At 39.8% G+C, this 14,537-nt stretch overlaps 1 protein-coding gene across 1 annotated transcript in view; it reads right to left on the bottom strand.

The window, feature by feature from the left end:
- TRPM3 (transient receptor potential cation channel subfamily M member 3) overlaps window positions 1-14,537 on the bottom strand; it is a 783,591-nt gene that overhangs the window by 290,357 nt on the left and 478,697 nt on the right. The window contains exon 12 of the mRNA XM_069763506.1: window positions 10,202-10,252. Within this exon, the coding sequence (XP_069619607.1) occupies window positions 10,202-10,252 (51 nt within the window). The remainder of the gene's footprint in view (window positions 1-10,201; window positions 10,253-14,537) is intronic.

The following is a 14,537-nucleotide window of genomic DNA, read 5'->3' as shown; positions in this document are numbered from 1 at the left end:
CAGCCAATTCTGCGTTGAAAAAGTAAAACAGTGCTCCTTCCCTTCCGAGCTCTCCTGTGTGCCCAAACAGGGGTTTACCCCAACATATGGGGTATCAGCGTACTCAGGACAAATTGGACAACAACTTTTGTGGACCAATTTCTCCTGTTACCCTTGGGAAAATACAAAACTGGGGGCTAAAAAATAATTTTTGTGGGAAAACAAAAAGATTTTTTATTTTCACGGCTCTGCGTTATAAACTGTAGTGAAACACTTGGGGGTTCAAAGTTCTCACAACACATCTAGATAAGTTCATTGAGGGGTCTAGTTTCCAATATGGGGTCACTTGTGGGGGGTTTCTACTGTTTAGGTACATTAGGGGCTCTGCAAACGCAATGTGACGCCTGCAGACCAATCCATCTAAGTCTGCATTCCAAATGATGCTCCTTACCTTCCGAGCCCTCCCATGCGCCCAAACGGTGGTTCCCCCCCACATATCGGGTATCAGCGTACTCAGGACAAATTGGACAACAACTTTTGTGGACCAATTTCTCCTGTTACCCTTGGGAAAATACAAAACTGGGGGCTAAAAAATAATTTTTGTGGGAAAACAAAAAGATTTTTTATTTTCACGGCTCTGCGTTATAAACTGTAGTGAAACACTTGGGGGTTCAAAGTTCTCACAACACATCTAGATAAGTTCATTGAGGGGTCTAGTTTCCAATATGGGGTCACTTGTGGGGGGTTTCTACTGTTTAGGTACATTAGGGGCTCTGCAAACGCAATGTGACGCCTGCAGACCAATCCATCTAAGTCTGCATTCCAAATGATGCTCCTTCCCTTCCGAGCCCTCCCATGCGCCCAAACGGTGGTTCCCCCCCACATATCGGGTATCAGCGTACTCAGGACAAATTGGACAACAACTTTTGTGGACCAATTTCTCCTGTTACCCTTGGGAAAATACAAAACTGGGGGCTAAAAAATAATTTTTGTGGGAAAACAAAAAGATTTTTTATTTTCACGGCTCTGCGTTATAAACTGTAGTGAAACACTTGGGGGTTCAAAGTTCTCACAACACATCTAGATAAGTTCATTGAGGGGTCTAGTTTCCAATATGGGGTCACTTGTGGGGGGTTTCTACTGTTTAGGTACATTAGGGGCTCTGCAAACGCAATGTGACGCCTGCAGACCAATCCATCTAAGTCTGCATTCCAAATGATGCTCCTTCCCTTCCGAGCCCTCCCATGCGCCCAAACGGTGGTTCCCCCCCACATATCGGGTATCAGCGTACTCAGGACAAATTGGACAACAACATTTAGGGTCCAATTTCTCCTGCTAACCTTGGAAAAATACAAAACTGGGGGCTAAAATATAATTTTTGTGGAAAAAAAAATATTTTTTATTTGCATGGCTCTGCGTTATAAACTGTAGTGAAATACTTGGGGGTTCAAAGCTCTCACAACACATCAAGATGAGTTCCTTAGGGGGTCTACTTTCCAAAATGGTGTCACTTGTGGGGGGTTTCTACTGTTTAGGTACATTAGGGGCTCTGCAAACGCAATGTGACGCCTGCAGACCATTCCATCTAAGTCTGCATTCCAAATGGCGCTCCTTCCCTTCCGAACCCTCCCATGCGCCCAAACGGTGGTTCCCCCCCACATATGGGGTATCAGCGTACTCAGGACAAATTGGACAACAACTTTTGTGGTCCAATTTCTCCTCTTACCCTAGAGAAAATACAAAACTGGGGGCTAAAAAATAATTTTTGTGGGAAAAAAATTTTGTTTTATTTTTATGGCTCTGCATTATAAACTTCTGTGAAGCCCTTGGTGGGTCAAAGTGCTCACCACACATCCAGATAAGTTCCTTAGGGGGTCTACTTTCCAAAATGGTGTCACTTGTGGGGGGTTTCAATGTTTAGGCACATCAGTGGCTCTCCAAACGCAACATGGCGTCCCATCTCAATTCCTGTCAATTTTGCATTGAAAAGTCAAACGGCGCTCCTTCCCTTCCGAGCTCTCCCATGCGCCCAAACAGTGGTTTACTGCCACATATGGGGTATCAGCGTACTCGGGACAAATTGGACAACAACTTTTGAGGTCCAATTTCTTCTCTTACCCTTGGAAAAATAAAAAATTGGGGGCAAAAATATAATTTTTGTGAAAAAATATGATTTTTTATTTTTACGGTTCTGCATTATAAACTTCTGTGAAGCACTTGGTGGGTCAAAGTGCTCACCACACCTCTAGATAAGTTCCTTAGGGGGTCTACTTTCCAAAATGGTGTCACTTGTGGGGGGTTTCAATGTTTAGGCACATCAGTGGCTCTCCAAACGCAACATGGCGTCCCATCTCAATTTCTGTCAATTTTGCATTGAAAAGTCAAACTGCGCTCCTTCCCTTCCGAGCTCTCCCATGCGCCCAAACAGTGGTTTACTGCCACATATGGGGTATCAGCGTACTCAGGACAAATTGGACAACAACTTTTGAGGTCCAATTTCTTCTCTTACCCTTGGAAAAATAAAAAATTGGGGGCAAAAATATAATTTTTGTGAAAAAATATGATTTTTTATTTTTACGGTTCTGCATTATAAACTTCTGTGAAGCACTTGGTGGGTCAAAGTGCTCACCACACATCCAGATAAGTTCCTTAGGGGGTCTACTTTCCAAAATGGTGTCACTTGTGGGGGGTTTCAATGTTTAGGCACATCAGTGGCTCTCCAAACGCAACATGGCGTCCCATCTCAATTCCTGTCAAGTTTGCATTGAAAAGTCAAATAGCGCTCCTTCCCTTCCGAGCTCTCCCATGCGCCCAAACAGTGGTTTACTGCCACATATGGGGTATCAGCGTACTCAGGACAAATTGGACAACAACTTTTTGGGTCCAATTTCTCCTGTTACCCTTGGTAAAATAAAACAAATTGGAGCTGAAGTAAATTTTTTGTGTAAAAAAGTTAAATGTTCATTTTTATTTAAACATTCCAAAAATTCCTATTAAACACCTGAAGGGTTAATAAACTTCTTGAATGTGGTTTTGAGCACCTTGAGGGGTGCAGTTTTTAGAATGGTGTCACACTTGGGCATTTTCTATCATATAGACCCCTCAAAATGACTTCAAATGAGACGTGGTCCCTAAAAAAAAATGGTGTTGTAAAAATGAGAAATTGCTGGTCAACTTTTAACCCTTATAACTCCCTAACAAAAAAAAAAATTGGTTCCAAAATTATGCTGATGTAAAGGAGACATGTGGGAAATGTTACTTATTAAGTATTTTGTGTGACATATCTCTGTGATTTAATTGCATAAAAATTCAAAGTTTGAAAATTGCAAAATTTTCAAAATTTTCGCCAAATTTCCGTTTTTTTCACAAATAAACGCAGGTACTATCAAAGAAATTTTACCACTATCATGAAGTACAATATGTCACGAGAAAACAATGTCAGAATCACCAGGATCCGTTGAAGCGTTTCGGAGTTATAACCTCATAAAGGGACAGTGGTCAGAATTGTAAAAATTGGCCTGGTCATTAACGTGCAAACCACCCTTGGGGGTAAAGGGGTTAAATATTAATATTACACTAACTAAAAATCTCAATAGTCTGAATTCTCTGAAAATGCCTGTACATATGGTTCCATATCAAACTATTTATATGAAATGAAATGGTTTATCCATTTTTTAAAGATTGCTAGGCCATTAATATTAGATTGGTGGGGGCTCACTCCCAAACATTTCTAGGAGCCGGATCACCGGTGAGCACAGCCCCCACTTCATTGTTTACCAGGCAGCGCCCTGGACTTTATACTGGTTGTGTCTGATATTAGAGCTCGGTCCCATCCACCTGAATGGTACAAAGCTGTAGTGAGCAGTAATACCTGGCATAGATGCTACCAAAGGTACATAACTTTGCCTAGCTAACAATGAAGGGAACATGGCACGCGCTGGAACATAGCTATTCCGACAAACAGCTGTTGTAGACCCTCACTGAATTATTATTGATCGCCAACAGAAGGTAAGTCAGTCTTAATAAATTTCAAACAGCTGCATAATTTCCTTAATTTACTTATACTTCAACAAATACTAGCACATGACTATATATATATATATATATATATATATATATATGTGTAGAAAAACACATATACATATTCTTAGGGCTAGCGGATTGCACCGAGTAAATAGAGATGTTTTTATTGATATTGGTGCGTTTGGAGCCCGGGGTCCACTGTGCAGGAGAACCTGCTGCTAGCAAACGGCGGCACTATATGGCGGTATGGACTAACTCAGTTAATTCACCGAGTAGCCGTGAAAGCAAAGCACTGTGCCCTGTTAGACTTCACAGAGGCACAGGCTAACTGCCCAAACAGAGAGCAGTCAGTAGTCACGCATGCACACAAAACTCCTCACCGGAGGTGCCAGCATTCTAGGGGCTTATTTCAGCCAGGTCCCTGAATACATACAAACACAAACGCCTCGCCAGCGGTGCCAGCATTCTAGGGGCTTATTTCAGCCGGGTCCCTGAACACACTCTCTCGTGACCACACTGGCGCAAAACACATAACAAAGAACAATACTAACGCTTAAATAGTTGCAGCACGTACAGGACCTTCCTAGAAGGACCAATGAGAGGCTGCCACAGAGCGTGAGCACCTACAGGACCTTCCTGAAGGACCAATGGCCTTAGCTTCAGTATCTGATCATGTGACCCTCGATCTCCACTGAGAAATCTTACTCTGGGCATGCTCAGAACGAGAAAAGCAGGACTTAGTCCCAGAAGCGTCTGCTTGCCGCTGCCCAGCACTGACTTCAATGGCAGAAGCAGGAAAAGCAGCAGTAACTCTTTGTACAGAGTCAGACTCAGCGAGACGCTGGGACTGACGTCTCCACAGAGCAGGCTCCACTGCGGCAGAAGAAGAATGGGAGACCGCAGCGGAGATGGCCCGAGATTCCCCCTGTGCAGAGGCGGGAACTCGACCCCTAACACATATATTGGCACAACTGACAACAATATAATGTGACCATTGGTACCTCTGTAATATATTCTAGGCAGGACCAGGCAGTTTGTAGCAAGGGAGGAAAGCTATCCTGCTCACAAGGTCAAAGCTGTTTTTGAAAATCAGGTGCCTGAAAGAACAGGTTTGTAGGATTTCTATGGGGTGTGAACTGTGTGAGACACATGCATCTATTAATCTCTATGACTTATTGTGGATCCATGTGGTCAACTCACGTTGTCCTGCTTAAATCTCCTGAAATTGAATTGAGCAAAGGCAGTGATGACTATTGTCAATGTGCAAATAGTCTTACTTAAAGGGATTGTCTTAACAATCAACCTATCAACAGGATAAGTGATAAAGATTGGTGGTGGTCCCACCACTGGATAAGTGATAAGTCAAATAATCCCTCTACACAACATAATACGTTATATTAATTATATACTAACATGCTGTAGTTACTTCTAATTAGATAAGACTTTTGAGTTTCATTAAATATTATTGTCAGCTGTCTGCTATGACAATTAACATAGGCATATATTTGTAAACCTAAAAATAAATTATATATATATATTCTGTAATGTCAATGTTGATATTTGGCTTTACAGATAGCTTTACAGATGGCTTTTCCACAAAATTTTGCACAGTCACACATCTGGACCCCATCATTGGCTATGTTGTGAGGCAAAATTTTAACCACGCGCGTTCCAATTCACCAAACAATTTTACCCCTATCTACATAATGGGGAAAAAGTGAAAGGAAAAGTGTTGGAGGCAAATTGACAGCTGCCAGATGTGAACAAGGGGGACTTAAAGAGTGAGAGCGATGGCGCCAAAGAGTATATACCGTACTGTTGCTAAGGTGGGGCCCCGACATGGGATACTCACCACACACGGGGATATGAACACACACAAACTGCGCCACACACTACCACGTGCTTGAACACATATACCACCCTCAGCACACATTTCACCACATATAAACCAACCTCGCCACATAAAAGTCGAAACACAAAAGTCGCAAACTACAAGAGCAACAAATGTACCATATAGGAAATACGGCAGCTGTCAGTCACATGACCTGTCTATTATGTGTATGACATGTGAACTAATATATACTGCCAGGGGGGAGAGCTTCCTGTTGGCTGGGGATTTATCAGGCTGCCAATTTAGCTTTAGCTTACAAATACTGAGGTACTGAGGTAAAAATACTGACCAAATAACGTGTGAACGTGGTCTAATACAGGAGGAGATGACATACCGATATATACTATATACACTGGAGATGCCACACAGATATATACTTTATACAGGAGAGATGACACACAGGTATATACTATATACAGGAGGAGATGACACACAGGTATATACTATATACAGGGGAGATGACACACACATATATACTATATACAGGGAAGATGACACACAGGTATATACTATATACAGGAGGAGATGACATACAAGTATATACTATATACAAGAGATGACACACACATATATACTATATACAGGGGAGATGACACACAGGTATATACTATATACAGGAGGAGATTACACACTGGTATATACTATATACAGGGGAGATGACATACAGGTACATACTATATACAGGGGAGATGACACACAGGTATATACTATATACAGGGGAGATGACACACAGGTATATACTATTTACAGGGGAGATGACACGCAGGTATATATTATATACAGGAGAAGATGACACACCGGTATATACTATATACAGGAGAAGATGACATACAGGTACATACTATATACAGGAGGAGATGACACATAGATATATACTATATACAGGAGGAGATGACACACAGGTATATACTTTATACAGGAGGAGATGACACACAGGTATATACTATATACAGGGAGATGATGACATACAGATATATACTATATACAGGAGCAGATGACACAGAAGAATATACTATATAAAGGAGGAGATGACACACCGGTATATACTATATACAGGAGGAGATGACATACAGGCACATACTATATACAGGAGGAGATGACACACAGGTATATACTATATACAGGAGAGATGACACACGTATATACTATATACAGGATAAGATGACATACAGATATATACTATATACAGGAGCAGATGACACAGAAGTATATACTATATAAAGGAGGAGATGACTTACAGGTATATACTATATAAAAGAGGAGATGACACATAGGTATATAGAGGAGGAGATGACATACAGCAGGTATATACTATATACAGGGGAGATGACATACAGGTTTATACTATATATAGGAGATGACATACAGGTATATAGTATATACAGAAGAGATGACATACAGGTATATACTATATACAGGAGGAGATGACACATAGGTATATACAATATACAGGAGGAGATGACATACAGCAGGTATATACTATTTACAGGGGAGATGACATACAGGTATATACTATATGCAGGAGATGACATACAGGTGTATACTATATACAAGGGATATGACAAACATGTATATACTGAGTGGAAAATGAGAGGTGTGAGGTGAAAATGAGGGGTGTGAGGTGAAAATGAAAAGGCGTGAGTGCAAAAAGAGAGGAGTGAGGGAAAATAGTGGAGTGATCGTAAAATGACAGATGTGAGGTCGAAATGACAAGTGTTAGGGGGGAATGAGAGGAGTGAGGGGGAAAATGAGAGGTGTAAGAGAGAAAATGAGAGATGTGAGGGTGGAAATGAGAGGCGTGATGGGAAAATAAGAGAAGTGAGGTGCTATAACTAACCACAGATATTTACTATGCCCAGGCAACGCTGGGCTCTTCAGCTAGTATATATATATATATATATATATACAGTATATATATATATATATATGTACATATATTGGATATGTATATGTATATATGCATTACATGTATGCATGTATTTTATTTTCATATGTCAAAAAAGAAATCCTCATTGACACTATCCACATCTACATACCACACACAATAATTATGAATCTACATTTACATCTGAGATTTGTGAATATCACAGTTCTTTGGTAGACCATATGCGTTACTGACAATTGGAAGTAAATATTGAATGACAGTATTGGATTTGTAGATCCTGGATCTCACTATCATTTTATTTGCGCACTTGACTTTTCTTACACTGAAAGAACTGACGATTTCTTCACAAATCATGTTTGCTGATGCAAGTAACGACTTTGTAAAAAGCATCTATCTCTGGTGAGCAAAAAATCTACAATATACCATAATTTGATGGTGAATGTGTCCAACACATGAAAAGTATGTATCAAGATTTTATTTTGCACGTGTTCTTTCTTTGTGGAGCATGATCCAGTCCTGGGCAATCTAGTAGCAGTTTCCTCCTATGCTATTTTATTCTACAGAAAGTTCTTGATTGCAATTTATTATTATTTTATAACAATCTAATACTAAAGTGCAGCCAATCAGGAGAGACTATCCTAACTTTTCTAAAAGCCTAGGCAGGGAATGCAACAACCATTTTGGGGTGATTTCAAATAGTGAAAGAACATCAAAACTCACAGCTCAACTAGAGGTATAGGAAGAAAAAGCTCTAAAATATTGGACAAATACTCCAGACAGTAATTTGCTGTACAACTGGAGAAGGGAAGAAGATGAGAGTAGTAGTCAGTGAATAATAAAGAGATGCAAATGATAGAGGAGGGAGAGCAGAGAAATGCCAACAGCAGTGTCAGGCTCAATGGGTTTGATCGGTGATAGGGTGCAGCTGGAATCTGTCCTACAGCATTTGAATTACAATTACAAATTTCTTTCTTCATGCATAATACATTGATTTCTGCACATGTATCTGCCTACCTATCTAGCATTTCTTTTTACATTTTGTTTTGCTTCGGTTGCATAATTGGGGGTTGAAAAGAGTGTGTAATGTTGATTATAGTGTTGTACAGTATGTATAGTAAAAGAAAAAGTCGCAATGGATGGGGTAGCGTAAAAGAAAAAGCACCCATACCATGGCTAAGAATGTGGGAACCGCCAGTAGTAGCAGATGCACCCTCACTACAATTTGCACCAGCTGTCTGGGCGTTAGAACTACAAAACACAGGCCAAAATTGACCTCCTTTATCTCATACAGGAAGTGGAAAGGAAGCAGAGGGCGTTGAGAAATATGTTGCTCATCACTCGTCTTGGTCACAGCAGGATGATGATACCTCTGGCAGCGACACCATCAGTTTGAGCCAATATTCTGCAAAGAATGATCTGACTGATCACTAATGACTAAGAGGGATAATTATTGGGCTTTTTATGAAAAGTCTTCCAGTGGGCTGTGTTTTTTCATGCAGGAAAAACAAAATTCTCAATAGGTGAAAATAAGGTACACATACTGTAAAACATCACGTTCATTTACAAACTTTAAAATCTGGTACTTTCAGCAAACAACAGATAATCCGGTAAAACAACTCATTGGTTTACTGAATTATCTGTGGTTTGAAGAAAATACCAGATTTTAAAGTTTGTAAATACATGCAAAGTTTTATACATACATCATTTTTATCACTGGAGAATCTTATTTTTCCTGCAGTTCCATAGTTTCCCTTCTCGGCTGTTCGTGCATTTGTGTTTCTTAATAGTTGCTTACTACTGTATTACCCTCAGTTTCTATAGTGAGGACCTTTTTTTACTAAGGCTGGGATTTGTTAAAGTGCTTGAAATGGGTTGGATACAGTCCTAGGAGACCTCAGAGTGTTACACATGTCTTTTCAGGACAGTTGGAGGCTTTGTAGTATTGCAATTCATGGTGAATTGATTTTCTGGTGATGAATTTTTTGGAAACAGTTTGTCAAACTTGGCAACTTCACATTTCAATACATTCGATCATCTCCTACAGCTGACCTTTTTTATATCAATTAATAGATACATAGTGAACAGGAAACTACACTTTTTATGTAAAGTGCTGTCCTGTGGTACATGAATAATAATATTAATAATCTGAATCCCTTTGAAGGTTCGTAACCTGACTAAATGCACTTGGAGATTACCCTATTATTTCCTTAGTTTTTTAATGGAACTTTTAATAAACATCTTGATACATACAGTAATAACAAAAAGATGTATATGAGTGGTGGTGGTAGTAAAGTGAGGCGAAAAATGTGATAAATAATACTAACACTTGGAAGAAAGGCTCATGCAAAATAAGAGAGTTACTAAGATCTAGGGCTGAATGAAGAATAAAAGTTACCTCTTCTTTTTGTGGTATCTATTCTTACCTTTTTAACATCCCTGACCAAATGATATAAGGTATTTGATGGCCCATGTCTCTGAAAAATGGAGAAAAGTAAAAAGAAAGTATTGAAATTAGTTTAGTACCATTGGTAATCGTGAACATTACCATCACCTTATAATACATAGCTGCTCTCAAATCAAACTAAGTGAACAAGGCAAGGTACCGAACAGAAAATCCTTAAAGCTGGTCACATAGAACGTTAATTTACAGAATAGAAGTCAACTTTTGCCCCTTCTCTATTTTCTTTTTTATCCCAATGTGTCAGTTAGATGTTTCCAATTACATATCTAATTGCAATTTAAGATCAAGAAAAAAGGAGGAAACACATAATGCAGCTGTTATATAAGTCCATTTATTGAAAATTAAAATGTATTGGGTTATCCATATGAAAAAGTAATTGCCCTCTTAAAGGGAACCTATTAGTTTGCTGCCCAAACCACCGGCAGCATGAATAAGAGCCTAACTGCACAATTAAATCCAGCTTCGTATTTCTGCGAAATGCGTTAGCGTTTCAGAGAAAACATGGTTCAGTAATCCGGCAAGGGACCATAAGATGAGACGATCAAAGTAGTAGAGGAACAGCGCTCCATCCAGGTGTAGTAATAGAAGGAAAACTTTATTCCGCCCCAGTGCAACAAAATTTCGACCGTCAGTAGGTCTTTGTCTACTGATGGTCGAAACGTTGTTGCACTATGGCGGAATAAAGTTTTCCTTCCATTACTACACCTGGATGGAGCGCTGTTCCTCTACTATTTTGATTGTTGGATTTATCCAAGAGGGTTCCTTGGACTTGGAATGGGTGCCCTTAATCAGAGAGTTCTGTCAGCCCTCTTTTTTTATGTATTGGCATAAGATGAGACGAGTCTCGTGCCACCTTTAGCTGTCTACTCCCAGCACTGATCTAGTTGATTAGTAGGCCACATTTTTAATTTGCTACCGAAATTCAATATGCTAATATGCTAAGGGGTGCACAATATCAAGTACTTGATGGTCCTAAGGTTTACTCCCTCATTTTTATAAGTAAGTGACTTTTGAAAGTATCTGCGTATAGCACCTTAATATAGCGCTTTATTTTATGCACCTATGCACTTTTTTTTAAAGCCATCTGATCTTTCCTGCACCTGGCCTACCAGTATAAGGCTATATGCACATTGTATGCACTTTATACACTTTGTACCATATAGATTTCTTAATATAATCACTTTACTGAGTGGCATATGCAATATACGGTTCCCTCTGATACTAATTTAGTCCTTTGGGGTATAATATACAAAATAACTTGACCTACCGCACGCAAAGATTCAAATGTTTCTATATAGGGAATTGAATTGTTAATGTATCCTTGATATGTGCACATATATATTATATACTACATATTTATAATAATTTTAATATTGTATATTTTAATTGTTCCTCTATTTTTTCAAATAGAAGATATATATATATTTTAAAACATTCCCTGTCTTGGTGGTTCTGGTCCTGTCTATGGTTGGAGCATGGTCCATAGTCCAGCACTGATCTAGTTGATTAGTAGGTCACATTTTTAACTTGCTACCGAAATTCAATATGCTAATATCAAATCTTAGAAAATATTGCACCTTGGTTCACAATGTTGTGGAAAAAGAGGTCTTACAATGTGTTTAGTTTTTGAATTATGGATTTAGCTTCCTGCACCCTGCTTCTATATTACACATTGGATGTGCTAGGCTTGTATAAATCACTGATATTGTAATGCACTACACCTGGGGACATGTAGCTGGCAAAGAAGCTGATTATTTATAACCAAGATGCTCAGAAGGCTTGTGTTAGGGTTCTCAGCCATTGTGATCTACAAGAGAAGTAAGGTCACACAAATACATGCATCCGAATAGGAAACGGAGGCAATCACTTGTATTTGTCACATTTCATAGGAATTCATTATCCCGAATAAAAATGAATAATTTATAAGGAGTGAACTTCAGAGGATAACAAGCGATTATTATTGTTTTATTGTTCTGTCTCGCACAAAGGTATTTCTATGCACTTCAGGGCAAATACTGATAAATATGGATGGGGTAAAGGGCTTTCTCGAGCCTGGAAAGTTCTTATTATTTTATAAAAAAATTCTCCGCCATTCTTGTGTCTCACTTGTATTGACTCGTATTTATCATGTCGCACTTGTACTGACTTAGGCATTGCTCACACGTTGCGTTTTTGCAGCATTTTTTCAGCACATAAGACCTGCTCTCTTTGCAGTAAAAATGTTGCATTCAAAACACCTGTTTTTTACCATTTTCAGGCTTTTTTTTTGCTGCCTTTTTGGTGTGGATTGCTTGTGGGATTTGTTTTCAGTACATCCTGAATAATGCTGCAAAAAACTCTCATTTCCTCATTATTTTTATGGGCGAAGAAACGCTGCAAAAATGCTGAAAGAATTCACATGCTGCAGATATCAAAAACACTACAGTTTGCCAATTCAGTCCGGAAAAAGATTTCTAAAATCTGATATCTTTTGCTGGTACTGTAAAAAGCAGCTTCTAATTGGCTTTAAAAAAGCAAAGCAAATGCGTAACATATGAACATAGTCTTATTTTCTTATTTTTAAGGCAATAGCACCAATATTTCTGATATATTGCCTGAATATTCTCCCAAACTAGTAGTCCTCAACCACTGTCTATGGGGCCACCTGTGACTGGTAACCACCAGCTGTCTACCTCACCTTATAAACCCTCAGTTTTTGCCGTAGGAACTAGTGACAAAAGAGGTCATTTTGGTAGTTAAATAACAGTATTCCACATTTCATGCAAAAATATTTGGCAATTTTAGGGTTACCGTACTTATTTCTCCACATTTTATATGAAATAAATCAGGCTTCCTTCCTACCCAAGGTTGAATGAGACTCACAATTATAAAACATTGGGATCCCGTGCCATTTCCCATAGGTGGCTTACCAAGATGGATCCCTATACCAGATTGCACATTGACAATCTACAAGAGAATGGCTGTGGTGATCTTATTTGAAAGTTTTTGAGTGAGGATCATACATCCATGCTGACATGGATTTGCAAAGTAAGTACAGAAGCCTCATCAGGTATAAGACATATATTTAATAACATATGCAATTGTTATAGTGAAATCTGATGACAGATTCACGTTAAGAGCCTCAATAAATAAATTAGATAATGGTATTTAGCCATATAGACCTGTTAACCTTATGGCTGGCTGATATGGTTTTATTCTAGTGTTGATTACCAGTTGTATTGTTTTGTACCTAGCAAAACAATATTTGTACCCACCAAGGTCAAATAGAGGTATGATACCAAGCATCAGCTCGGGACCAACAAGCAGGGATCTACATATTAGCACATGATAGAATGATTCACAGAACATCAAAGACAAATTACTCCGTCATGTATTTCTTCCTAAAGGTCTAAAATATCAAAATGAAGTATACATTTTGTTCAGAGTGTTGCTTTAAAGGGAACCTGACAGGTGATACTTGGGTAAACTATGGGCTGCATGTGGAGTGCCCCGTCAGGGCAGCGTGGTACTCGGTACAGTCTTAAAAGGGATGTCACGGTGGCTGCGACCCAGTCCGTGGCCCTGGGCGTCCAATTAAAGGAGAAAGGTCTTTAATGGGATATTGTAAATGAGTCTGTCGTGACACCAACTGTGGTGTTTGTCAAAAATGGGACCGACGCTGCATTAATGGGATCCTCTGGGGGATGTTGTCGCAGCATTGATGGTAACGCTTCCCACAGGTGAAGCAGGGTCCCCAGAGGTCCCTAAGTGTAGGGTGATGATGGTGTAGGCCGGAAAAATGAGTAAAGGACACAAGTTGTAAGTCTTTACCTGGTTTACTGTAGTTCGCAGGCCACAGTCCAGGCTATCAGGCACAGGTGGTGGTGGTCTGGCCGGCTCAGAGGTAATGGGAGAGTCTCCCCGTCCCAGTTGAGGTCCGTGAGCCTTTCCAACTAGCGCTTGCTATATATGAAGTTCCTGCTCCCTGAAGCTTTCTGCAGAGTCCTCTATTCCCCCTGTCCCGAGACAGGCACCTGCATGACGGGCAGCTTGAGTCATTTTACAGGGACTCTATCATGCCCCAGGCTCTTCAGGCGCTGCTGCGTCTCAGGTGTGGTGTGGGCTAATTACATAAAGTTCTCAGCCTTCCGGTTCTGCTCTTTGTCTTAGAGTCCCACAAAAGCCTCGGGCTCCCAATACCCGGCTGCTGCGCTCTGGCTCTGAGGGTGTCCTTCTGCTGTTCCCCTCTGAGCCCTTGTTCTCTCGTTTGATACTTCCCTCTGTAGCTCCACCACATATAACCCTTCAGGTTATCTCTC

Source organism: Ranitomeya imitator, chromosome 1 (assembly GCF_032444005.1).
Source record: "Ranitomeya imitator isolate aRanImi1 chromosome 1, aRanImi1.pri, whole genome shotgun sequence".
Lineage (NCBI taxonomy): Eukaryota > Metazoa > Chordata > Amphibia > Anura > Dendrobatidae > Ranitomeya > Ranitomeya imitator.
This window is presented reverse-complemented; position numbering and strand designations above follow the sequence as displayed.